The sequence below is a fragment of the Rhamphochromis sp. 'chilingali' genome (genome assembly GCF_963969265.1).
Source record: "Rhamphochromis sp. 'chilingali' genome assembly, chromosome: 21".
In the NCBI taxonomy this organism is placed as follows: domain Eukaryota; kingdom Metazoa; phylum Chordata; class Actinopteri; order Cichliformes; family Cichlidae; genus Rhamphochromis; species Rhamphochromis sp. 'chilingali'.
The window spans coordinates 20164187-20189944 of NC_137949.1; the positions used below are offsets into that span (position 1 = coordinate 20164187).

Here is a 25758-nt window from a genome sequence, read left to right on the forward strand (position 1 = left end):
TTGTAATGCGTTTTCTTTTCACCTGACTGACTGCGATTCCCGTACTTGTAAAGATTTTAAGATGTCCAGACAACAAAGAGGGACAGCCTCGTGCTGGTGTTCCTTTTTACATGGTTACCAGACTTCTTGTTAGTCTGTGTAGTAAGAAACGGTCATATGATGTTTACTAAGAGAACGTCGCCACAGTAGGCGGTGACATGCGTGTTACCTTGGACTCCCCTGGTTCCCCCTATTCATGCGTGGAATCTCATTGTTGTTGGGGGCATCATTCAAGCTGGTGTTTTTTAGGGCTTGAGGGAGGGCCGCAGTTCTTTAGTTTTCAAGGGGCTGGAGTAAGAGAGGGGTACTACATTTTCTGGTGTCAGACTGTGGTGAATAGCTCCCAGAAGATTCACAGAGTGTCAGAGAAGGAGCCAAAAGGTAGTGGAGTGGCTGAGCTACCAGAAAGCAGAGGGAAGATGGCATCTGCCAGTTTGGTTTTTGTCTGGCTACTGCTCACCATGAGGATGGTTACCTCGGCAGTCTATCTGGAGTCTGAGGCGGAGGGTGAGCACACGTTTCACAGCTCACAAATCTGGGGATGAACAAAAAACAAACTGATTATTGATTAGCATGTTTTGTTTTGTTTTACTGGCTGCAATAATTGTAAAAAGGTTCTAACTCAAGAGAGGAGGATTTAGTCCAAGTCCAGTGAAAGCTGGAGTATAACTGGTGCCTCCTTTGGCAAAAGCTGTATGCCTTGACATTAAATGCAGTGACGGGTTTCAACCACATTCAGGTCTTGACTCTCTGAAAATGATTGAGGCTAATTTTTAAGAAAAATATATAGAAAATGACCTGTATATACATACATAATGCTCAAAAGTACTGAGTCATAGTATAACTTTCAACAAAAGAGGAAAATAATCATTCTAAAGCTAATATTTGGATATTGTTGGTTTGGTTGATTTACTTATTGGTGGCTACACTGTTGGTCCGCTACATGTGCTGACTGGTTAAATAGTAATATACCTGTTTATAGGTGCCGAGTGTAAAATGTGACTGATAAAATAACTTTGTTTTTTTTACTGTTAGAACTTAATGAAACTGTCATTTGCACCAACGACCGTATGGAGCTTGTTATTCCAAGCGCTTTTTTTCTCAACAAAGTTCCTCCTGTTTACGTAAGTCATCACTGACCAGTCATTAATAATGCCAAAGAGCACTGTGTCATTTTGAGTAATTATTACATATTTGTCTCTATTTGCTTTGTGTCTTCTCTTTTAAGGCTTGGGATTTGCATTTAAATGATCCGGAGTGCCGTGGTGATGTAGTCGGAGAGGACTATGTTTTCAGCATTAAGACAAATCTGTCAGATTGCGGCACTATAATGGTATGATCCATCTTTGATTTGCCTTAAAAAAATAGAGGATTGCTCCTTCAGGTGATCTTTTAAGAGTGAACTCAGATATTAAATTCAGGTAAATCTGATAAGAAGACAAGTTACTCTTTACTACCTCCATTAATGTTAAGAGGATTCTCTTCATAATGAATTAAAGGGTCTACAGGTGCTGCAGGAATATCTTCAGATCCATGATCCATCACCTTCTTTCTACTGTGTTGTGAATGTGGACTATGAGGCTCTGTGTTCAGATTTTGTATGGAAATTAGCTCATAGCAAGTATAATAGATGGACAGAGAAAGGCACACACGCTGAACCCAGAGAGACGGGAAGGAAGAGAAAAGAAGGGGAGGAGTGGCATTTCTTCAAGAAAGACGGACAGAGCTGTTCTTTTTGCCTATAACAGGACAGGGCCTCATTTAAAGCATCAATGGGACTCTGAATGGCCTTGTATTTCTTATTTATCAGCATTCACGTGGGCAATGAGGCTCACGGTTATTTTAATCCAGCTGCTCTACACTGAAAGTCAGCCACTGCTTAACACATAAGTGTCCTTTAAATCCTTGGAATGCTTTAAAATTTTTCTTGTAAACCACCTAAAAGGTTAACACGGCTTTCAGCAGTTCTCTCAGTACTCAATTTCTGCGATTTACAAGGTTTTTGCACAGAAGCTGAGGAAAGTAAGTATGCTCTGAAGGAAAAAGGGCTGTTGCTAAAGGAGAAGAATGTCACAGCTGTCAGTCATGCTTTCACCTTGACCGTAGCACCTTTTACACCCTGCCATCAGAGACGCCACGTTTACAGTTTCCTCGCTGACATTTCTGGATGTATAAGACTCAGAGCCTTCGTGATAAGTGCACGTAGCAGTGGGGGGTTATGTAGTTTGCTGCGAGATCTGTCAGTGGTCCTCTCATTGAGGCTGCCCCGGGGGAGCGATTGAGTGTTTACCAAGAAGTAGTAAAAAATGTTGAACTGTTAGAGGTAAAGACAGTTTGTCCTGCTTTGTAACCATGGTCACCACCCTGCATCTCAACAGGGACCTGCAGAAACTTCACACACCAGCTTTTCACCTGTTCCCATTTTATGGTTTATTTTAAAAGGATGGTGACAGCTGAATAAGAGTATTTAATCCCAGTGACTACTCAACCTAACTTTAACTTAATCTCTGTATTATTATAGGTTGTTTACATTACAGTATAAAGCACCTTGATCTAACTGTTATGTGATTTGGCACCTTATGAATGAAACTGAATTGAATTAAAAAATGAATGTCGTGATGCTAGCAAATCCACTTTGCCAGTATTCATATGTACCACAGTAGAGTTTATGTATTGTTAAATGTTAAGTTGGACTGGTACTTATATAGCACCTTTCTACTCAGTTGAACACTTAAGGCACTTTCTAATACAAGTCTCTTTCACTCAGTTACACAAACATCCACACAGTGCTTTTATCTATGCCTAAGTGCTTTCTAACATTCACACACACTTGCACCCTGATGAATATGGTGGCATGGTGGCAACTCAGGGTTCAGTATCTTTCCCAAGGATACTTTAACATGCAGACTAAAGGCCGCCCAACCTGCATTATGTTAGACTCGTGTGTATATGTCTTTTATGATGTCGCAATCCAGACATTAGTTAGACAAAGGCATCAAACTTAACTAAACTTCTAAACTTTCATAAAAGACATTCTCTTAAGATCTCCACTATTTAATCAGCCCATCACTTAATTTCTATTCCAGGTTTCTGCAGTTGTTCTTACCTAAAACAGCATTATTGATTCCTATTTCTATAAAAATCTAAAAAGTAACGGTAAAGTAAACAAGCTACATTTCCCCTCACTGACCATCACACATGCTATGTTCTCTCCATAGGCCTCAGATGACACACACATGGTGTTCATAAACACCATACACAACAACTACTCAGATATTATCACAAGAAACTACATCAACATAACATTTGCGTGCCGCTACCCCATCAACTACATGGTCCAACAGCCCAACGGAGAAAACATGATCAGAGTGGACATCAGGTAAATGTTTTCTTCTTTTCTGACTTTTCTCCAACTGGAGAATGATTTGTTCTCAACATTTGGCCTATTTTAATAAACCCATTGCCTCTGTAGACCTATCACTCTGAACACTGAGGATGGGAATTTCTCAGTGTCAATGCTGCTGTACAAAGACGAAGCCTTTGAGGACAGGTGGACCACTGTGCCATCGCTGACTCTGGAGGATAACATCTTTGTAAAAGTTTTCATGGTAAATCGCAGTGAAATGTCAGTTTAGTATATTTTTCACCTCCAAATAGTAAAGATGTAGTTCTCACCTTAACAAGCTGTATTATATATTTGCAAATTGGAATGATGCACAAAAGCAATATGTTGTATTTGCATTTGATTGGCAGGATAAGTATATCTGTTAATATCTAACAGGGATTATATATACTTGGCTCTGACTGTTAAGCATTCAAAGTGTTGTTAATATTCACAGCTATTTTTGAGTTAGTTTGGGTGTGCTCTTACACAAGGTTAAGCAATATGTTTTGTGGGTAGTTTTCCAACCAGTGCTGGAAATCTAACACTCCACCCATGACTAGACAGTCATTTGAGTCCTCTTTCGTGCTGTTATAATCTCTTGGTACACCTGTTGTTTACTTACTATGAGTCATCATTTTGTTGTGCGTTATGGAAAACTGTTTGTCCTGTTTAAGGAATTAATTGACCGTTGCCGAACTCTGTCTGTGTCACAGATACCTTCTCATCTGCAGCTGCGTATGGAGAGATGTTGGGCTACGCCGACCAGTGATCCATACAGCAATATTCATTACACCTTCATCGCAGACAGGTCTGCCTCTGGACTGTTTAAACTGAATGCAGATGAAAATGCATGATTGCCATGTTTACACCACATACTTTGAAGGTGTGGAAGCTTGTTTATGGCGTTCTCCGTGGCTGTGTTGTTTCACCACATTAGCAAACAGTTCCACCTCCTCCTATGGGTGCACTGTTGAAATCTGAAATAAGAGAGTTTGTTGCATAGAGAGCTGTCCAGACAACAAATCTCACAGGCTGGTCATGTGACTCCTGGCTGAGAGGCCACATGCATTTCACTTCAACAGCTGTGCATGCCCTTGACAACCAGGCAGTATTTGGTACTGTTGGCAACAGCAGAGTTATGAAATGCACCAAGATTTCTCAGAGCTAAAGAGATGAAGAGATGAAAGCACTCAAACACTTCTGTGTTGTATCACCTCAAGTTATGTTTGCATTTTTTTTTTTTATTAGCTGTTTCTCCTTTTGTTATATTTAAAGTGCAGCATCGTGTTTCATTGCTATCAGCAGGCCTCTTAGACTTGTCTCCTTCCCTCTAGCTGTCCAGTGTTGACCAACGACCAGACTCTGAGCGTGCTGAAGAACGGTCAGGGCCCAGAGGCCACGTTCAGGATACAAATGTTTAAGTTTGTCGGCAGCTCTTATACCAACGTCTTCCTTCACTGCAACGTCCAGATCTGCCACAGTGGTCCTGGTCTGTGTCAGCCTGTGAGTGACCTCATGCTGCACCCATTCCTCAAACTGATAGTCAGGAGCCAGTTCAGACAAGTAGCCTGCTATATGTCACCAATATAGACCCGTCAGCCTAGGAGTGGTTTTCAGCCATATGAGCTGCCATCATTTTAAATATACAGTGCTTATGACTGTATATTTGACTGCTTATGCTGGTTTTTAAATTTCACATTTCACTCGTGTATTTGCCAAACAGAACTGTTCCGGTGAAGATGGATTACTGAGAACACGGAGAGAAATACCACTGTCCCATACAGTGTCTTACGGACCCATAAGACGACTATTAAACCACAGTGAAAATCCCAGTCTAGGTATGTTTAATTCAGTCTTTGCAGTTAATATAGTTTAACTTCATAGTTTAAAGATTCCAGACACTGTAAGCAGTTCATAAGCATGCAGACCCACCTGTGTGTAGATGCAGGAGGAGTCCCAGCTGTGGAGACCTTTGTCCTTGGAGGACTGCTGCTTGTCTTGCTGCTGGTAACAGGAGTCTTTGGGAGGTTGTGGCTTCGCTCCAGACATTTCTACCCAGCACGGGAAGCACAGCTTACCCTGTCCAACATTCATCACATCTCAGAAGTGGCCTCATGAATTGTATGGACTTTATAGAATTAGTAAATGGACACAGGAAAACATACGTACACGCGTTTTTATAATAATGTTATATGTTTTGTGTATTATGCTCATTAGAAAAAAATTTTGTTTGATTTGTAAAAAGCTGTGGGTAATAAACATTTCTCTTAAACACATTCCTGATATTAAGATACTTGTGCTTTATGTCATTATTTTTATTTTGTGCTACTTAATTCAACTGCTGTATACCATTTGTATTTTCACTGAAGTAAATTCTTTCTTTCATGTGTGGCTTTTACTCAAAAAGCAACTGTAGTGCCTTTTCAATTGAATATGATCCTGAGCAACAAAACAAAAAACATGCCCGAACGTTTAATGTTTTACTTTTTAATGTTATATGACACACAAATATGCTGCTCAGTTTTGGGTCACATGGTTTTAGTTTTAACACGTGACCCAAATAGCAGATGTAAATAAAACAATGTTCTTAAATTAATCATGTTTAATCGTGTTTCACGTTTAATGAAAATGGATGTGAATTTGCTGTTAATGCTTCCTGGATATGACATGAACAGTAATCAGACTTTTTTTTTTTTTTTTTTCCTTTTTATTTTCACAAATAGTACATAATTACATAACATAATACAGTGTACAATTCAAAACCAAAAAATAAACAAACAGACAAACAAACATAAAACAAACAAACTGATAACTAAACACATAAAAAAAAAAATGAAAAAAAAAAACAGCTCAGTTCCATTACAGTTTAAACACTCAAGAGAATCCTTGTAACATAATATTAGAAACATCAGGTTCCACATAGTTCAAGTATGGTTCCCACACCTTAAAGAATTGATCTGTTTTTGAATGCAATATACATGTAAGATATTCCAGTGGCACTAAATCCAACACTACTCTTTTCCAACCTTTAATAGTTGGTACTTTTTCATAAATCCATTGGAGTAGTATATTCTTCCTTGCCGCATAGGTGAGAACACAGTACAATCTCATATTATTCTTGGATATTAATCGCCGGCTGGGGAGGCCAAGTATGAGAGACAGAGGGTCCATCTCCAATTCACAACCGAAAATCTTCTCCATTTCAAATAGCACATTAGACCAATATTCTTGCAATTTCAAACATGACCAGAAGCTGTGAGTTAGGGTACCAATTACTGTCTTACATTTAAGGCACATGGGTGAAAGGGTAGGATTATATTGATGTCTGCGAAACATAGATATGTGCATTCTATGTATAATTTTTAACTGTATTGCTTTGGTACGATTACAAACTGATATTGATTTGGCGTAACTCCAGACATCTTCCCACTCCTCATCATCAATTACTATACCTAATTCCTTTTCCCATTTGCCTTTAAGCCTCTGTGACGTCCCTGAGAGTACAGAATATAAAGCCTTATAAAATATCTTCACAGGTACCTCTTTGTCTGTTAAAAATAATAATTTTTCAACAGGAGAGACTTCATGACTCTCACTAAAGTTAGTACTATGCAAAATATAATGCCTTATCTGTAAGTAACGGAAAAAGTCATGCTTGGGGAGAGAATATTTCTCAACCATTTGGTCAAATGGCATAACTACATTATCGGAGAATAAGTCCCTCAGTCTCTGAATTCCTTTGTTCTTCCATTCCTTAAAACCTATATCAAACATCCCCGGTTGAAAGTCAAGATTATTCACAATAGGAGTAAACATAGATGTTAGCTTCAACCTTCCCTCAATTCGACATACTGACCGCCAGGCCTTAAGTGTATTAAGTGTGACTGGATTATCACAGCTCAATCTAATATCTTTAAAGTTCTTGAAAAACAATAGGTCCCTTAATGGATACTTTGAAAGAGAGGTTTCAATCCCCAACCAGATAGAGTGTGAATTATTTGTGACCCAGTCATGAATATAACTCATGTGAGTACTCAATTGATATGTTCTAATATTTGGTAAATCTAGACCTCCTACTGAACCTGGGAGCTGCAGTGTAGCCATCTTAAGTTTTGGTCTACGTTTGCTCCATATAAAAGAGCTTAGCCAACTATTCAGATCCTTCATCACTCTATTTGAAAATATAACCGGAATCATTTGGACAGGATATAACAATCGAGGTAAAATATTCATCTTAATCAAAGCTATACGTCCTAGCCAAGAAACAGGTAGGGAATTCCATCTCTCCAAATCTTGCTTTACCTTCTCGAACAGAGGGGAAAGACTTATTTATGATAGGATAAGTTATAATTTTACCCCAGTCTTTTTATCTTTATGCATAAAAATGTAATTAGTCTTTCTGAGTTTTTTAAGCATCCTCTGATTTTTACTTGTATGCCTACATACAGTACCATGCAAAAGTCTAGAGCCACCACTCATTTCTTTATGTTTTTGCTGTGAAAATGGGAAATAGATTAAACTAATTATGAATCATGCACAAACACACATAGAAATGCAGCATATAAGTATTCTGTATGCAGTGTACCTCTCCTGCCCTCCTCCCACACATACTGATTTTGATTCACCACACTATCAGACTTGTTGCCACTGATTTTCAGTCAAGTTGTTGTGAAAGTTTGCAGCCTTTTATTCCAGTTTACCTCCATAAGAATGGTTTCTTCACAGCCACCCTTCCACTAGGACCATGTCTAATGATGATTTGGTGCATAGTAGAGTTAGATGCATCTTTAATAAGCTTTTTCCTCTTTCTTAAAGCCATAACTTTCCGATTCTGTGCCAATTCTGTGCCAGCTGCAGACAGATTTTATACCTGACACTTCTTCTGTTGTCCTCCATTTGTCCAGTTTCCTTAAGTTTTTTTAAGGACACACCGCACACCATGCTGTCTAGATAGATATGAGCTATGATATGAGCTACGTTTTCAGTTAATGGCTCTTTGGGAATCACCTTGTTGGTTCAACAGTAGTATTTTATGCCCATTATATCATGTTGTCTTTGACTTTCTGTAGATTCAAAAAAGAAATTGGAACAAATTATGTGTTTTTGCCACAGGCTTCTAGTAACGAAGTGTGTCAGAACAATGGTTCACTCCTTGAGTTAAGTGCCTTGTCATGCTGGTATGATTCATAGGTCAGTGTTAAGTAGCTTAACAAAAATAAAAACATTCCTCTGAAAATTAGTGAAAAGGCAACAAATGTCCAAAGAAATACTTTGAAAGACCTTTAGAAAGCCAGAAGAACTATTGCTGGAGACCACTTTAAAAATGACAGGAAACTGTCTCCTTGGAAGGAAAATATTAATTAAGGGTAGCTAATTAATATTATCTCAGGAGTCTATTCCCATTAAATTTCCCAGACTGCATCATAAGCACCCTAATAGTGATTATAGATGTAAAACTGCCCTCGGGGGTTTTCCCACTCTGTTTATTTCAGTGCTCTCAGGTCTGCCTCCATAAACCTAAATATGACCGGGACACCGGCCGGTTTACGTGATGACGTAGTACTGCGCCGCAGTATCAGGATCAACATAACTCCGACTGACCCCGAGCAGCGAGGAAGCAGCTGCAGCCTGTTCAATTCATAAGAAGATTTAAACACATTTAATACCGCGGGGTGTTTGTGTAGTCACAGTTTCCGTACTGCAGGCATCGACGGAGCTGTTAAAAGTTAGACAATATAAATAAAGCACACTCGGAGAGCCCAGCGACTCGGGTAAGTTGTTTGTAGAAGCTGTGAGCTAGCTAACTAATTAGGCTAACAAAGTGTAGCCGCTAACGCTAACCGGCTAGTCATGTTGTTGATGTTCTTTTGTTTACTTATTAAGATTTTTAAAGTTTTGTGACTTAGCTTGTCATTCTTTAACTTTATACATTGACACGTAAATGCATACTTGCCAAGCTGCAATTGGATGTTGTTAACATGTAATCTGTTGATGGATTGATGTGTTAGGAGTTGTTGCTGTGTTTTTGTTTGTGTTTTTAGCCAGTTGTGCTTGCGTAATTTAGACAGCGGTCGCCGGCCAAGGCATTAAAGACTTGAATAATAGCTCTTCTTTGTTGCACTGCATTGTTAGGGCTTGCAGCATTGTTGTGGGTCTTTAATATGATTGTTGTCCTCTTAGCTTGCGTTCATTATCCCACAAATCCCCTACACAAGCAGCATGACCAAATAAGCCCGGCGTTATAATTCAGAAGTATTTTGGTGGCTGTGTTGCACCCGGTTGGCAGGTTGAATTGTTCGCTGTTCTTATTTTACTTGTTACCAGAATTCCTTGAAAAACTAAGGGCAAGTTACAGGGCCTAAAGGTCCTGGTGTGACCATGAAACCTAAGATGGGTGTTGTGAAATGTTACTGAATAGCGTAAAGGTTTACAGTGCATGTGGAGGGAATCGGTGACAGGGCTTTTTGAAGGCACGTGTGCTATTAAATGGTTGCATAGATGGTATAATGTAACCCTAGACATGTTTTGTTCCAGTTAAACCTAAAAACAGGGGTGTTACCATGACGTGTGAGATTTCTCAACAAAATAAATCTATTTATCATTTTGTTTCAGGGTTGGACACCTTCTCCAGCTATCATTAGGGGAAAAAATGGAGACTCTACACCCCCACTGCCTTAAATGCATCAATAGAAGATGCATGGTGAGACCAGAGACAGGTGTTTCCTGTGACCTCATTGGCTGTCCTCTTGTCTGTGGGGCAGTTTTTCACTCGTGCAAACTAGAGGAACATCGTCTGCTGTGTCCCTATGAACGCCTCCCTTGCCTCAACAGTGGGTTTGGCTGCCCTTTCACTATTGCAAGGGTCAGGATGGCACAACACCTTGAGACGTGTCCTGCAAGTATAGTATGTTGTACTATGGAGTGGAACCGCTGGCCTGTCAGCTATGCTGATCGCAAGTCCTATGAAAACTTGAGCAAAGACTTCGATGAGGTGGAGCAGTTAGACATGGCTTTGGCTCTGCAGGATCAAAGGATGCTGTTAGAGTCCCTTAAGGTCACGACCACTGTGTCGAAGAATGGAGATAAAGAATTAGATGAAAGTGATAAAATGGCCACAGCATCAAGTTTACCAGAGACAGTGTTAGGTAATGCAACAGTGGAAATGGAGGAAGAGCCCTTTAATGAGCTGTACAGGGCTTCAGTGGAGACGAGGAGAAATTTAGCTGCTGCCTTGGACATCCTCACTAATTCCAAGGACATTAATGTAATTGTTGGAAACTTAAATGGTGAAAAGACTGATAAGAGTGGAGCACTCCATAATGGAGAAAATGGTGATAGCCATGGTATTTATGTTGCTGAAGGCGGGAAGAATGTAGATATGCAAGAAAGTGACTCTGATTCAGAGTGCGAGCTGGGAGCGGTGGGCGGAGTGGAGAGCGCTGCTATAGACGATGGAGAAGAAGATGGTATCAACTGGGTTGAAGAAAATGATTTTGTTGAGTTGCTTTTTGATGAGAAGGAAGACGACATTGATGAACCGATAAATGATTCCAACCTTGTCTGGCCAGAGATGCCTCAGAATTACATGCCTGTTGTAGCACTGGAACCTCCTGTGCCTCAACAAGAACCACTTGCACCTCCAATCCCATTCCTACTGTCTGATCATGTGAGAAATAACTTCTTGCAACACTTACCCACTGAACTCAGGTACAGGTGCCTGGAGCGTAAGCTACAGAATGTAGAAGTGCTTAGAGGAATAAGTATGTTTACATTTAATGGACGTCGGGCCCTGCTGTCAGATCCTTATTTGTTTCGAGCGAAGATGGAGGACAAGGCAGTTGACACATCTGACCTGGAGGTAGCAGATGACCCCATGGGCCTCCATGGCATTGACCTTATCACTGCAGCTTTGCTTTTTTGCCTTGGCGATTCTCCAGGAGGCAGAGGAATCTCAGACAGCAGGTTTGTTGATGGCTACCACATTGATTTTGGTACGCAAACATTCTCCTTCCCTTCTGCCATTCTTGCAACCAACACGATGGTGGGGGATATTGCTTCAGCTTCAGCCTGCGATCACGCCAGTCCACAGCTTTCCAACCCCAGCCCCTTCCACACTCTCAGACTGGACCTAGTGCTTGAATGTGTGGCCCGATACCAAACCAAACAGCGCTCCATGTTCACATTTGTGTGTGGGCAGCTGTTCCGACGAGATGAATTCTCATCTCATTTCAAAAATGTTCATGGAGATATTCATGCTGGACTCAATGGCTGGATGGAGCAGCGCTGCCCCTTGGCCTACTACGGCTGCACCTACTCCCAAAGACGATTTTGTCCATCTGTTCAGGGCTTCCGGATCATCCACGACAGGCACCTGGGTTCTTTCGGGGTGCAGCCTGGTTTGCCGTTGAAAACTGGGGACACGCGCCTAAGAAAGAACTGCCAGTTTAGCTCTCAGTGTGACCAGTTCAGCAGTCTTCCATTTGAAGTTTTGCAGCACATAGCAAGTTTTCTGGACAGCTTTAGCTTGTGCCAGCTCTCCAGAGTGTCCCGCATCATGAGAGATGTGTGTGCCAGCCTGCTGCAGATGCGTGGCATGGTTGTTCTGCTGTGGGAGAAGAAACGGCGTGCTGATGGGTCTCCCTCATGGCAGATCACAAACAAGGTTTGTCCACTTGCACACTCTTTAAAGACAGCTGAGAGCAAATTTCACTTGTCTGTCTTGTGCTCAGCACATGAAAATAAACAAATTTTCCTATTTCTGTTCAGGTGTGGCGATTCAGCACAGCCTTTGGTACAGTGAATGAGTGGAAATTTGCAAACATCGCCAGCATGGCTGATCACCTCAAGAAATGCAAATTTAACACAATTTCTCGTAGGGAGGAGGCGATCCCTCTGCCATGCATGTGTTTCACCAGAGAGCTCACAAAGGAAGGGAGGTGTTTACGTTCAGTTCTCAAACCAGTAGCATAAACAGTGAGGTCATCCTTCAGACTCCTCTGGGTCCTATAGAACTCAAATGCACATTTTTCCTCCAGTGTTTACAGACATTACGACTCTTCCGGCCTCAGAAAGACAACTCCTGGTTGAACTTTACCTGTGGTTCTCTGCTACACAGTGGAAACAGTCTTCAATCCCTCAAATAAGACAAAGCCAGTAGTGAGCTGGCATATACTTCAGCTGAGGCTGACCTGCTGCAGTCACACATCAGGACTATAAAAAAGCAAATTGAAGTTCTAGCGTTGTATCTTCCTCTCTGATATTAATCCTGGTGTACTGAAGTTGTATCTTTACCTACTCTGACACTGTGTAAATATCGAATGTTTTTGGTGTAGAATTTTTAAACAATTTTTATATCAAAAAGTCAGTACCGTGCTTCATTGGTAAGAGTAGAGCCTTAACTTGAGATACACTTGATTTTTCTCGCCATGAGGTCGTTCAGAACATCTGTGAGATTTCTCCACTGCTTCACGCTAGAACAGTTACTGCTACCTAGAACGCTTTGACATCTTCTTTAGATACCTACAGTGACCATGTGTGTACTGCTTAGAACTCAGATTTCACAGCGTTAATTCTACATTTTCACATTGACCAAACGTCTGTGCTCCACTTTACAGGATTATTGAACTGCACCAGCATGAGCATGCTCACACCTTTTTTTTTTTTTTTTTTTTTTTGGCATGTTTTAGCAGTCACAACAGTGGTCCACCCTCAACTTTTTTTCACACTTCTGACTAAGAGGCGGCTTTGTTAGTCAGGGTACAGAGACATGAAGCAACACTATTTACCAGTTGAGTGTCAGTACTATTTTTTTTTTTTCCTGTTTGTTTTTTAAGCCACGGTTGGCTTGTGGGTTTTTTTTTTTTTTACCAGCTATTTTGACAAGTAACCAGCAATTATTTAGAGGTTCTTTTCTTCAAAAATCTAAATGTAGCGAAGTCAAATAATGAATGTACCTGGTGAATCATCAGTGACTGGTTAGCAGGAAGCGTGGTTTCCTTCCCCTCAGTGTCAGACCTCAACAAATCCTGCAGGCCAGGTTCTAGGAAAAATAACGGGCACACACTTCCCTCCTTTAATAAGCACCATTAACTATGATCATATTCACTATTTATCATGGTTTTCAAGTTGTTTTTTTCTTTTTGGCACTACATGTCCGCTATTTTCACGTATTGTTGGTGTCTCAGGGTCGTATCATGAAGCTTCATCTCACCGTAGTGTATTTGAGAAAATTGCTGAAAATGCCACGACAGCTGGTCAGCTGCTTTATTATTACAGGATCCGTGGGGAACTGTTTCAGTATTATAGTGGTGTGAGTTGCAGTGCTGAAATAACATGGTTTTCATGTTTATCAGTAAGGTTTTGTTTGGTTTTTTTAAACTTATAAATCTTCGTGATTGGGCTTGTTGAACAATTTATTTATTTATTTTTGTCTAAATTAAGAAATTTGATGTAACAAAACTTGTAGTTCCCATATATAGAAAGAAATCTTCAAAAACTTTTTGAAACTGGTTTAAAATGACAGACATGTCATTAGTTAGTGATGAAATATGGGTATGGTGTGTGTTTCTTTTTCTTTTGGATGTAGGAAAGCCCAAGCTGTGTCAAAACTAAACTGTCTTTTTCAGTTTGTGTGATTTCTTTTTTTTTCTTCGTTTTTTTTGTACTGGTACATTTATTATTATTTTTTTTTTGTTTTAAGAAATGCAAGTCTGCCTCTGTTAGGTCTGGATTTGAATTACTGATTTGCACATGACGGCATGTACTGTAAAATTTAAATCCTAAATTTGACAGGTTGTCTTTGTTGAAGCAGCAAGAATGCTACTCCTTCCTGTTCTGCATGTAATCAGTCCAGTTACAGGCTAATTTATACAGTTTGTTTCTCAGGCACCACGCATTAATATTAGTACATTTTATGTCCTTTCTTATATTATAGAAAGAGAGACAGAAAGAATGAAATCAACAAAACCTGATGAGATGCACTAACTCTTTGGCGTTAAAGTTGTCCGAGTGAGTTGAATGAGGAACTGAGCATGCAAATCAGGCTTTTATTCTGTGGATGTTCATGCATGTAAGAGGTCTCCAGATCACTTTTTGTTTTGCAGTCTTTGCACCTGGAGTGTATCAGTATTTTGGGTTAAATTATCACTGCTGATGGGGTTTTTTTTTTCTTTTGTTTTGTTTGTTTTGTTTTGTTTTTTTCACCACAGTATGCCAACTTCATTTGTTTGACTTTTGGTCCATTTTAATAAAGAGACTCTTGAGTTCTTAAATGTTTCGACTTTTAATCTTTTTCAGTATCTATCAGAGGTATGTCTGTATATTTAGATCAGGTGTACACTAACAGATGTTCTCTTCAGACCCACTTAGTCTACATATGATTGGTTCAAAAGCCATTTCAAACTGTACTCTAATATCTTTGTGTTTTATTCCTTCGTTTTGACCCATTGCAAAGGCAGAAGAATATAAATAGGACACATTGTCTTCTTTTAGTGCCAGCAAAGTCTTGAGAGATTTAATACAGTGTCTGTGAAACTGGGAAAACAATAATACAGCATTTGTGAAATAATATTTCCCTCACCGCTAGATGGCACCACATAAACAGACCTTCACCATCAGGGTTTTTGTTTTTTTTTTGTTTTTTTTTCTTTTATTAGTAATATAAACATACAAACAAAATGCACCATATATTACAGATTCAGAGAATAAACATTTCTTACATATTAGCAACTTTCATATATAGTGAAAATAAAATATAAAGATGGGGTCACATAAATTAACAGATTATTAACTCACTAAATCAAAATCTTCTACAAAGGAAACAAAAAAAGCAGCCTTTTTCTTTTTAACTAAAGTCAAAGATTTAACCAACAGGTTTAGGTCGTTTTTCCAGTGAGCCAGTGTTGGTTTAATCTTAAAAAAGCGACATTTATGTATAAAATACTTACACAAGATTAATAACACATTAACACCATAATTAGCTTTCTTTTCTTTCAAAAACACTCCAAACATTATCATATTTAAGGTAAATGGGGTAATTTGAATCCCACTGGAATAAAGCCAGGTATGAAAATCCAACCAAAATATTTGTATAAAATTGCACAAAAAGAATAGATGGTCCAAATCCTCCTCTTCTGTTTCACAAAATACACAATTACCCGTTTCTATTTTGAATCTATCACTAAGGAGTCTATTTGTCGGGTAAATTTTATTCAAGATTTTAAATTGGACTTCTTTCCCTTTAGGAGGGATAGGGAAGGTGATATAATCAGTTCTTATTTTTTCAATTTCTTCCCTTTGGAAATCTTTTAATATGTAATTACGTCTAAGTAAATTTGGAGAATAAAGACTCCTTAATGAAGATCTAAGAAACTTATTGTTGCATTTAACATCACAAAATCGAATACCATCTATATATAATTGCCTTAACTTGGGGGAGATGTCAGAATATATTATATCATTTACAACTATGTTTTTAAGTGACAATGGAATGGATTTTATAACCCGATTAAATTTACTTTTAGAACATTGGATATTAAACTTTTGGCAAAAATCTTGATGTTCTAGAACATGTCCTTCCTCATCTACAAAATGGGCAATTGCCCAAACACCTTTTGATAACCAATCTTGAATAAAAATAGATTTTCTGTTCATCAGTATATATCTATTGTTCCAAATTGGGCTATTATGTGGAGTGAAATTATGTTTAAATAACATTTTCCAATAAAGAAGGACCTGTTTATGGAATTCAGAGAGTTTAGCAGGTAGCTTAGTAATTTCAAAGTCACACTTTAGGAGAAAGTCGATACCCCGTAGTGTGTTAATTCACCATCAGGGGTGCGAAACCGTCCACACAGGAAATATAAATAGGCCTCTTGGTACATAACATCTTCCACTGCGATGATGAGCCAGGATGTGATTTAGCTGTTGGTCCCCGGTTGGTGGGTTTTGATTCAAGATAAGAATGAAGAGAAAATAAAGTATAAAAGTCCTCATCATTGACTTCGTTTCAAATATTTGAATAAAAGCGTCACTGAAGAATGGCAATGATGAAAGCTTCTTCACGTGCATGTTACTTTGCAATTACGTCTCCTTTTGTTACAGCATTTGTAAATCTGTTAGAAAGCATCAACTACTGCTTTTTAGGGGCTTTTGAATATTTAAATATTAATATCTGCTACTGTACTGCCGTTTTGTTTACATTTGGACCACACTGTGTAATCAAATACCTGTTAAGTCTCAAATCTATAGTGAGGCAGTGAGGCGTGCCCCTTGTAATTATCCAAAATCTCTCTTAGTTTCTTAGCTGAACCAGAGTACATGCGTGGTAAGAAAAAAACAGACAAAGCAATGGCAAACAATGGCTTCGCAACAGGAATCTCAAAGGAAGGTGACAATTATTACTGTGGGAGCTTAAGCGCAGAAAGGCTGACCATGAAGAGTAAAGTCGTCCTGAAGTGCATAAGACTGCACGCATTTCCTCCAAACATCGGTTAAAACTTCCGTTTTTACCAGGAGTGGGGTTCGAACCCACGAGGACTATTGTCCATTGGATCTTAAGTCCAACGCCTTAACCACTCGGCCATCCTGGTGAGTGCACGTGCACAATCAGCGCATGGCTCACATCAGATAAAGCCGTGTGACTCCAGCACGCACAGCTACCAGAGGCGTGACGCCACAGTTCAAATAAACGCGCTCTTGTCGGTAAATGCCCCCAGTAGAAACCGCACAGCACTGCTGAGGAAGTGCAATCATTGCAGCCCTGAAACTCATTTCAACACAGAGCAGAGGCAGTTAAGTCTGAAAACTCCCACAGGTACACAGCAGTCTGAGTCACAACACCCTCAGTTTACCAGCTGATGACTGGGATTCCCCCAGTGAGGGATGGGCTGGCCCAGAGGCACGGGGAAATAAGGGTTTTTAAATTTTACTACCATCACAAAGGGCAGTGAGATAGGCCTCCTGTGCAAACAGAAAGTCCTCTGACCTGTTTATTTTGCCATTCTGTTCTGTTTCTCCTGTAACATTACCTGTGCAAACACCGCATTAAGTCAGGCAAACTGCCCTGTTAAAGAGATTTCACTGGCTTTGGTGACGTTGGTTGTCTGGCAGTGATAAACAAAATCATTGACTTTCTAAAGTGGAGCTGAATAACAGATATTTGTGTGTTTGTGTTTTTTTATGTGAAGCAACACGTGGAGGAAAAGCACAGCCTTGGCTTGTAGCTGGTGATGATATACATGGGGGTGGCTAACATATAGTTGCACAATCCTCACAAATCTAACTTGCCTCCCCAGCTAACCACAATTGCTGGTTGAGCTGTGATCAGTGTTTCTACACACTTGTGAAGCAATGGTTGCAATAAGAAACACGTCTATAGCAAGTACCGGTTCCAAGCTTAGCTGTAGATGCACATTCAAGTTGTCCAAATATAGCCACTCCAAGGCATTTATTTATAAATAAAATCATACTTTATGGGCTTAAATATTGCAGACTGTACAAAGCTAAAAGCTAAACAAAGCTGCAAGTCACATGAAATAATAATTTCGATGTTTTTACAGCAGTCATGTATGCATAAGCTGTTCTCAGTAGCAATCAGGAAATGTAACTACCATCATCGCACTGTATATATTTGCACATGTGCATGTGGTTTGAATCACTCTGACTAGTTGATATCAACTCAATAAAGAAAATGATACCAGAATGTGATATCTGGACACATCTAGAGCAGCAAAAAGCTTTCATGTGAGCATTTAGAAACATTTGCAGAGAAAGCGGATTTGAATCAAATGTTCTGGTAGGGGGTGGGAACTGGTGGCGCCTCATTTACAGCATGGGAAACAACAACAAAACAGCTTCTTGCATGGATTGCTTTTCTTGTATATCTTAGCCTGCTTGATCTGCGCTGAAGCTTTGGCTACATAGTCCTCTGTTGCCCCTACATTTGCTTCTATGTTGTCCAGCATGCAGCCCTGCTGCTCCACCAGCATCGCCATCTGGAAAAAAAGGTCATGAATGTCCCTGATGCGGCCCTCCAGCTCCAGCAGCTCCTTGTGCCTATTCTCAATCTCGTTGAGAGCAGATCTGGCAGTCCTCCCTTCCAGCAGGAGATTATCCGAGAAGACGTTCCACTTGCCCGTCTCAGTCATCTCGTCTATCTGCTCCCTGGTTACCTCCTTGCCCATGATCTCTGCTTGCCTCTGGATGCGGGTTTTGCAATTCTCCCTTTGCGCCATTTCAGCCTCATTGTATTCAGACATGGCACTGTGGAAGGCACTGGTCAAAGACACATACTGCGAGCGCACCATGCGAGCCAAAGCTGATGTAACTCCGTGGACTTCCTCCAGCTCCTTGCTCAGCTTCCCCATTTTTTCCAGCTTTTTATAAATGGACTCCCCTCTGGCCTTGATGTCTCGTCCCAGTGCGTTGGAGTCCCGCTTGATGCTGCTGATCCTCCTGACTGATGTGAGGAACCTGGTGTTCTGCTTCCCCAGACGTTTCACATCCATTCTGAGCAACTGGATCTCCTTCCTCATCGCTTGGGCATCCTTGTAGATGCCATCCATCATGTCCTCACCCTCAAACACAATGGCGTGTTGCTCGAGAGGCTCCTCATCCTCACCGGCGAGTCTCTCGTTCTCTGTGGGCTTGTACTCCTGCTCTGCAGGCGTGAAGGCCTGCAGCTCAGTCAGTCGGTCCTTCATCTTACCTGCAAGAGTCATAGACATTTATTCACCTCGCTAATGGAATTGTGGGAAACGCACTCTTTACTCTGTGGTGAAGAACTAGATAAAAAACTAATATCAAAAATTCTAATGGCACAACTTTATTTTGCTGGCTTTGCTCCTCTTCATCTTATTTCCTGTCACATGTATACTGTTCATATTAAACATAGCAGAAGTTTCAAATAGTGAGGTCAGCACATGCAAGAAAACAACCAGGCTTTGGACTGTTGTTTCTACTTTCAGCTCTATATGATGTCACTTTTTACATTTACTTTTTACATATATCCTTAACATAGTCATCTCAGGCACACAGCTCTCTGGCCTTGAGCACAGAAGCCCCACCCATCTGTATTCAAGCCCTTTGTTTTCAGCTAATCAGAAGAAAATTGGAGTAAAGGTCGGTGGCCATAAAGAGAGAGGACTTACAATGACTTATTTGACACGTTAACTTAAATGTTTGAGATTATTCTGAAATGTGAATCATGCAAAGCTACACAAGTTAAGTTACAGTTTTTTTTAATGTGTGGAAAACCTCCGGTCCCTTACAGAATGAAACTGGATATTGGATAGCAAATAAGATGGGTCATGTTCTTTGGTCATTTCCTTTCAATGTTGCACTGAAACCTCCTGTTAACAGAGAGAAGGAGGGGCTGGTATCACACTGAGTTCTTCTTTTGATATGTTATTATTAACATTAAGGAATAAATGTTAAGTCTCACTTTTAGATAACGATAACAGCTTTTGATGTACAATCCAAGGTGGCTGTAGGTCAGTGAAAAGTCCTCAAAAGCAAACTGGTGAGTTACTTCCTCAGCTGTATCACTCTCATCATCATGAGATAGAAGTTATTTTAAAAGTTCCTGTCCTTCAGGAAGCGGTTATTTCCTGCTAAACCAATCCATTCCTGAGGTGCACTGTGATGTAGATAATGTTAAAAATCCTCACTAAAGTGAAAAAACCACATCAGAGAAGCGCAAAGCATCCTCTCCCGTGATAAGGTGAGATCGGGAGGAAACAGAATAGCTCGAAAGCAATCTTTTGATACAGAAATCGACCTGTATGATACAATACACCTATGTATCGATTACTGAGCCTATATCTATATAGAGAGTACAACAGAAGGCGCAAACAGCCTACCTTTTTGTGTCCTCCACCGATACTAGAGAATCAAAGTCCCAAAAGCAGAAGGGGCGAGTACGGAAAGACTCATTTCCTCTTTTTTGTCTCGGTTATAAATGCAAATTTCAACATGTACCAGAGTCAACTTGGTATTTTTGAAGGAGGTCTTGCATCACGTCCTATACATTACAAGTGACACGCTGACATTACACTGCCCATATACCCTGCAGCGGGTATTAATGCGGAAGATAACGCCTTTTCCCCTTTACACATTTCACTGCTTCTCGGGTTTGATTCCAGGAAGGAGGTGTAGGTCAGTCACAGTCATTATATATGGTGGTTTTTATGTCAAATCCTGCGCATTTGGAATTTGCGCAATAAAGGTTTTGTGTTGTAAAAACCTTTTAGATTCACGAGTCGACCACGAATCTCAGTCGTTTTCATTTTAGTTTAAATTCTTCGCTGTGAAGATAGAAAAGAATACAAGAAGCACGAAAAAAGAAATTCATCTTATTATACTAACATAAAAACGCGATTAGAAGTTCAACACTAACCTTGAAAACGGAAGGAAAGCCTCGACATAAAACACATTTAGTGTTCAGGAACAAGTGTTTGACACAAGTGGAAAGTGCAACCCCAATATTTTTACATGTGGTTTTAATGATCAGGTCTAAAAATATACAACGAGTATTAAAAATTACATTTCTGAGAGAAAGGGGAAGGGGGGAGGGGGGCGTTACAACACTGGGAGTCTTGTAACCTGTAATAAGCAATTTTCTTTGGTAGTTGGGCAAGGAAAAGCCTTCATAATTGCTTTATATGTAGGAACAGAAAAAGTGCTATGGCCATTTGCTCCATTTAGTCAGCTGCAACAGTCCTGTGTTGAAAAAGTGAAAATGTATCAGAGTATTTAAAAAGCTGAAGTTCTCGCAATGTCAAATTACAGATGATAAAGATCAAGCTGAAATGAAGAAGCGATAGTTACACAAGGGGTTTTTTTTATTATTATTTTACTTAAGGGGGACAAGTCACACAGACTTAGTATAGGCTGATATCCAGACTGCTGACACTGTCCTTTGGCTGGTATCATACAGTTACAGGAGCAAAGGCTTTATCAACATTTGAACAGAAATCATTAATTGTTACAGTCATACCAGCCTGTTAATGGCTAAACTTTTATACTTCCATCAATAAAGGCCGCATTACAACTTCACATAAAATCACATAAAGTCTAAATATACCTAAAATAACAATCTAAAATCACCTAACTTAAGTATTTAAGGTTAAATATTAACAGTTCTATGAGTCTTTACATTAGCAATTGCCCTTTGCTTTTACAGATAAATGCCTTAAATAAATATTTTACTATAGATCTATTTTTAAGCACCTATACAATTCAGGCTTGCAGGAAGTGGAGCTCTTCCCAGAGAAACGGAGAGTCAGCCAATTGGTGGGTCTTGTTTTATGATGACCAGCGCAACTTGGCTTCATCACCATCAGTGTTCAAACCTTTCTATTAGTGGCGCCATCTACTGTGCTCCCATCTGTGGGTGTATCCTGGAAGCCAGTGCGATTCATTAAAAGTTTCACCATATTTCAGAATCAATAAAAGCTTCATAAGACCTAATTGTGATAACATGGAAAGCAGGCGCAAAACAGCTTCTTGAAGGGGTTGTTTTTATCAGATTTAATGGCATTATCCAAATAGACCCTGCTTTCCAGAATGATCACACCAACATTTTGAACATTTTTCTGGATATTTTCCACTCCTGTTCCCTGCTCCTCCATGAGGACAGCCACATCTAGGAACAGTTCCTGGATCCCCGCGATTCTCTTCTCCAGCTCCTGCAACTCACGGTGCCGGCTCTCTATCTGCATTAGTGCAGACCGGGTAGATTTCCCTTGTATCTGGATGCTGAACACAGTCAATTCTTCACCCTCCATCATCTCCTCCAGCTCTTCCATGCTAACCTCCTTACCCACTATCTCCATCTGTCTCTGGATCTGCTTTTTACAGGCTTCCCTGTGGTTCATCTCTGTGTCATTGTAGCTGAACATCACCTCCCGCAGAGCGTTGCTCAGGCAGTGGTACTGTGTTCGAGCAATGCGCACTGTGGGGTCCAAACTGCCGCGTTGGACCTCCAGTTCACCTCTGAGGTTATTTAGCATATGCAGCCTCTGCAACACAGCTTCACCTCTGCGTTTAATATCTGCCCCAATTGCGTTGGAGTCCCGTTTTATCACAATGGAGTCTGAAGTCTTATTCAAAGCCTGATAGTTTACGTCCTTCAGATCTCTGATGTCATTTTGGATCTGCTGGATTTCCAGACGTATCAGCTGGGCCTCCTTCAGGACATCATCCAGCTCATTATCTCCAGCTGTTGCTTCATGATCTGATAGGTTATCTAGCTGCACTGTACTAAAACCCTCAGTGTCAGTCTGTACCTGATGCAGGTGTCCCAGTCTGTCTCTCATGGCTGGAAGGAAACAGAAAAAAGGTAGATTTACTCATCTGGGAGAAAAGGTTCATCCGTGACTTGAAAAAAAAGCATCACATCCAATATATTTAGTGTTTAGCAACTTTTAGAGGCAATGAGCAACCTTATTCTTCATTTGTAGTCATGTTTGAGGCCAGTCTTCAGCTTCTAAGGGAGGTATTTGGCTCTTTGGCTGCTAAAGTTGAAATTAAACTATGTTGAACAGCTAGGTGTGTGTCTGTGTGTGTGAGCAGACTGCTTTTTCAGAAAAAAGCAGTCTGCAGCAGTTCAAAATGATGACGATGGGAGAAGTGAGTGTCTTAAAGTGAAAAAAACCCCCTCAGCGTTATGAAGCTGAGGAGATTATTATCATCTGTGGGTTCGTGAGTACGTGCAGTGCGTTGTGTAAATTAAAATAAATAAACAGTAAGCTTTGCAGCTGCTTTTAGTTTTTATTTTTCCAAAGTAAATGAATAAAAACATTTCAAATTGAAATTAAAAGAAATATTTACTCCTCAAACTTGGTTTAATTGATTACAACTAAACATCTTACTGCTGAACCGACCGCCACCGCCTGACCTTTTTACCCTGAATTGGCTGTAACATCCCTGCTGAAGACATAAATGCTTCTTGTTTTACAAGCTAAAACAGAAAAACATCAAGAGAAAGCTGTTTCCCAGCTAATGACTGTAAAGCTTTTATTCTGTTAAGCTCATCTTACAAAATAAAACACAAAGGTCTTGTAATCAGTGCATAGCACTGTGGCACATTTTCTACATCTCCAGTATCGAGTAATCTTAGATGAATTCTCCTGATCCACTAGGACGTGTAGTCTGTCAAAGACTTGCCAAACAAGTTCTCAAACAGAGAAGCTGTTGGATTTTTTCTTTGTTGCAATACTTTGAATTAAAGTGTTTTAAGCTTTGGTGACGGTTTAGCTCCCAAGCAGATCAGGTAAACATGAGCCTCAAGGCTGAATGCAGCAGCCCAGGTTTGATTTGGACTTGAGGAACTTTAACACTCTCATTTCCTACTTTCCTGAAAAGCCCCACCCCCCAAAAACAAAAATAATAATATTAAAATTATTTTAAGCTTAACTCAACAAAAACAACAGAAGAAAAGCAAATCATGTTACTGATCACCATCATACAAAGCAGACATGAACTCAGTCACAAGGAAGTCTGGTTGGATTTAAATGATTTTTACAATAGATAATACAAATTTTACATTATTGAAACATATAATCTATTATTCTGAGCACTGAAAAAGCCTTATTGGGATGTGAATACTTTCTGTAAACATTAACAGTGTAAAGTACATGGACATAGCTGTATGATTTTGCCAGTACTGGCCCTTTTCTTTAAATCAGTAGTAAATCACGCATCATATGATTCATCAAGACAAATTCGCCCTTTCTATCAGATGCGGTATAAACTCACTAACAGTTTAATGTCTTGTATCATGATGCTGTGCTGACAACATTTGCACTAAAAAGGTCCCCTGAGCAAACCTAAAGAATATAAAACCTATGAAGCTATGATTATAGAATTATTATATCTTACTTGTATTGTTCTTAGTTAGCCGTAGATGAGTTTCAGATACTTCCTTGTCCTCTGTAGTTAAAGGCGATCATGAAAATGGGAGTTCAGTCCAGTTAGTAGAGCGACGGCTGCTTTAAGAGCAAGTGATTTTTTAAAACTGTTAACCATCATCTCTGATAGACCTGCTTATGAGGAAAGGTTTTTAAAAACAAAACTTTCTGCATTCCTCTCGTGTCACGTGGAGACGTGAGGTGACGTACAGTAGGACAAAGCCATGCTTGTTAACGATTTAACATAAAGATGAAACACTCGTGCTTACATTTCACCTCTGTTATCATCACCTTTACCGCACTGCTTTTAAAAAAAAAAAAAAAATAGTTGTTTTCTATCAACAGAAATGGCAATGAAGGGGGTAAATGGCTGTGCTGAGGCCTTGACAAAGCACATATAAGATAACATCAGGGATAGAGGTCACTGACTTTGGACACACGACATGTTAAAAAAAATAAAGAGGAAGTATTTGAGATAGCTTATCTTCCAGAGGGGTGGGACCAAAATGTTCTTATATGATAAAAACTCAAGTCTAAAAAAAAGAAAAAGAAGAAGACATGAAACACTGCCTTCTTTAGTTAATACTTCTACATCCTTTCCTGTTTCATGAAACACAATCTAAGTGTGAAGCCACCAACCATCAAGTGATTTTCAGTCATGCAGCCAGAAAAAGAAACTCAAGCTGAATAGATCATTCGGTGCATAGGCTGCATGTGCATGAGCAGTAATTTCCATCGGCCTACTGAGTTTCTGAGTCACTGGGATTGTTTCTCACGGGGGATTTTTTTTGAAGGCCAACGTGTGCCCTATAGCTGTATAAGCATAACTGACACTTTACTCTTAAGACAAAAGCATAAATGAAACCATGTGAAGTTAAAAATTCCCCACTAAACCACAACCAGCAGTAGTGTTCTCTTTCACCGTTTCTGTTTTTAGCACATTTCTCACTCGCCTTCTTAAGACCTGGTGTCATGGGCTAATGGAGAGAGGACACAAATGTAGTACATAAAGAGAAACTGGGTATTGACTAAAAAAGGAATAAAAGAAAGCTAAACAAAGGGCAAAAAGATTACCCTAACACAGCACAGGAAGGACAATTAAAGAAAGACAAGGAGAAAGAGGAAGACTGGACTATATATAGACTGTGGACTAAATGGGGAATAACAGACAGAAGAGGAAAAAGACACAAGTGAAACACAATCACAACATCCTTTACTTCACAAAGGGGGAAGGAAAATTAAAAAGCAAACTGTTAAATTTAAGCAGAAGACAGCTGATACTAGACACTAAACATGATAACACAGAAGGTGGAAGAATATGGAGGGGAAACATAGACAAGGGAAACACTGTGGGAACTAAAAACCCCAAAAGAAGAACTTCCAAAAACCACACAGGAAACAGAACTCAAATAAAAAAAAAAGAGA

The 25758-nt window shown here is 39.7% G+C and overlaps 3 protein-coding genes across 3 annotated transcripts; 2 read left to right on the forward strand and 1 right to left on the reverse strand.

The window, feature by feature from the left end:
* Nucleotides 1–287: 287 nt before the first annotated feature.
* Nucleotides 288–6006, forward strand: LOC308389441 (pancreatic secretory granule membrane major glycoprotein GP2). The gene is made up of 9 exons (XM_080870854.1): nucleotides 288–546; nucleotides 1075–1163; nucleotides 1268–1372; nucleotides 3258–3418; nucleotides 3512–3647; nucleotides 4138–4232; nucleotides 4759–4927; nucleotides 5148–5262; nucleotides 5367–6006. Exons 1-9 carry the CDS (start codon nucleotides 459–461, stop codon nucleotides 5540–5542), a joined length of 1134 nt encoding a protein of 377 aa, XP_080726980.1. The 5' UTR covers nucleotides 288–458; the 3' UTR covers nucleotides 5543–6006.
* A 3020-nt stretch (nucleotides 6007–9026) lies between these two features.
* Nucleotides 9027–14623, forward strand: fbxo30a (F-box protein 30a). The gene is made up of 3 exons (XM_080871219.1): nucleotides 9027–9195; nucleotides 10037–12086; nucleotides 12191–14623. Exons 2-3 carry the CDS (start codon nucleotides 10074–10076, stop codon nucleotides 12392–12394), a joined length of 2217 nt encoding a protein of 738 aa, XP_080727345.1. The 5' UTR covers nucleotides 9027–9195; nucleotides 10037–10073; the 3' UTR covers nucleotides 12395–14623.
* Nucleotides 14624–15328: 705 nt separating this feature from the next.
* On the reverse strand, nucleotides 15329–22740 carry stx11a (syntaxin 11a; the record flags this gene model as incomplete). Its single annotated transcript, XM_080871155.1, has 3 exons — nucleotides 15329–19130; nucleotides 19693–19707; nucleotides 21903–22740. 3 exons carry the CDS (start codon nucleotides 22738–22740, stop codon nucleotides 18244–18246), a joined length of 1740 nt encoding a protein of 579 aa, XP_080727281.1. The 3' UTR covers nucleotides 15329–18243.
* Nucleotides 22741–25758: the final 3018 nt, after the last annotated feature.

Bases quoted from the DNA above. Each gene is read 5' to 3' on its own strand.
- fbxo30a (XM_080871219.1), top strand. From the start codon at position 10,074: ATGGAGACTCTACACCCCCACTGCCTTAAATGCATCAATAGAAGATGC. The intron at 12,087-12,190 runs GTTTGTCCACTT...ATTTCTGTTCAG, and splicing joins CATGGCAGATCACAAACAAG to GTGTGGCGATTCAGCACAGC.
- LOC308389441 (XM_080870854.1), top strand. From the start codon at position 459: ATGGCATCTGCCAGTTTGGTTTTTGTCTGGCTACTGCTCACCATGAGG. The intron at 4,928-5,147 runs GTGAGTGACCTC...TTTGCCAAACAG, and splicing joins GTCCTGGTCTGTGTCAGCCT to AACTGTTCCGGTGAAGATGG. The intron at 5,263-5,366 runs GTATGTTTAATT...ACCTGTGTGTAG, and splicing joins CAGTGAAAATCCCAGTCTAG to ATGCAGGAGGAGTCCCAGCT.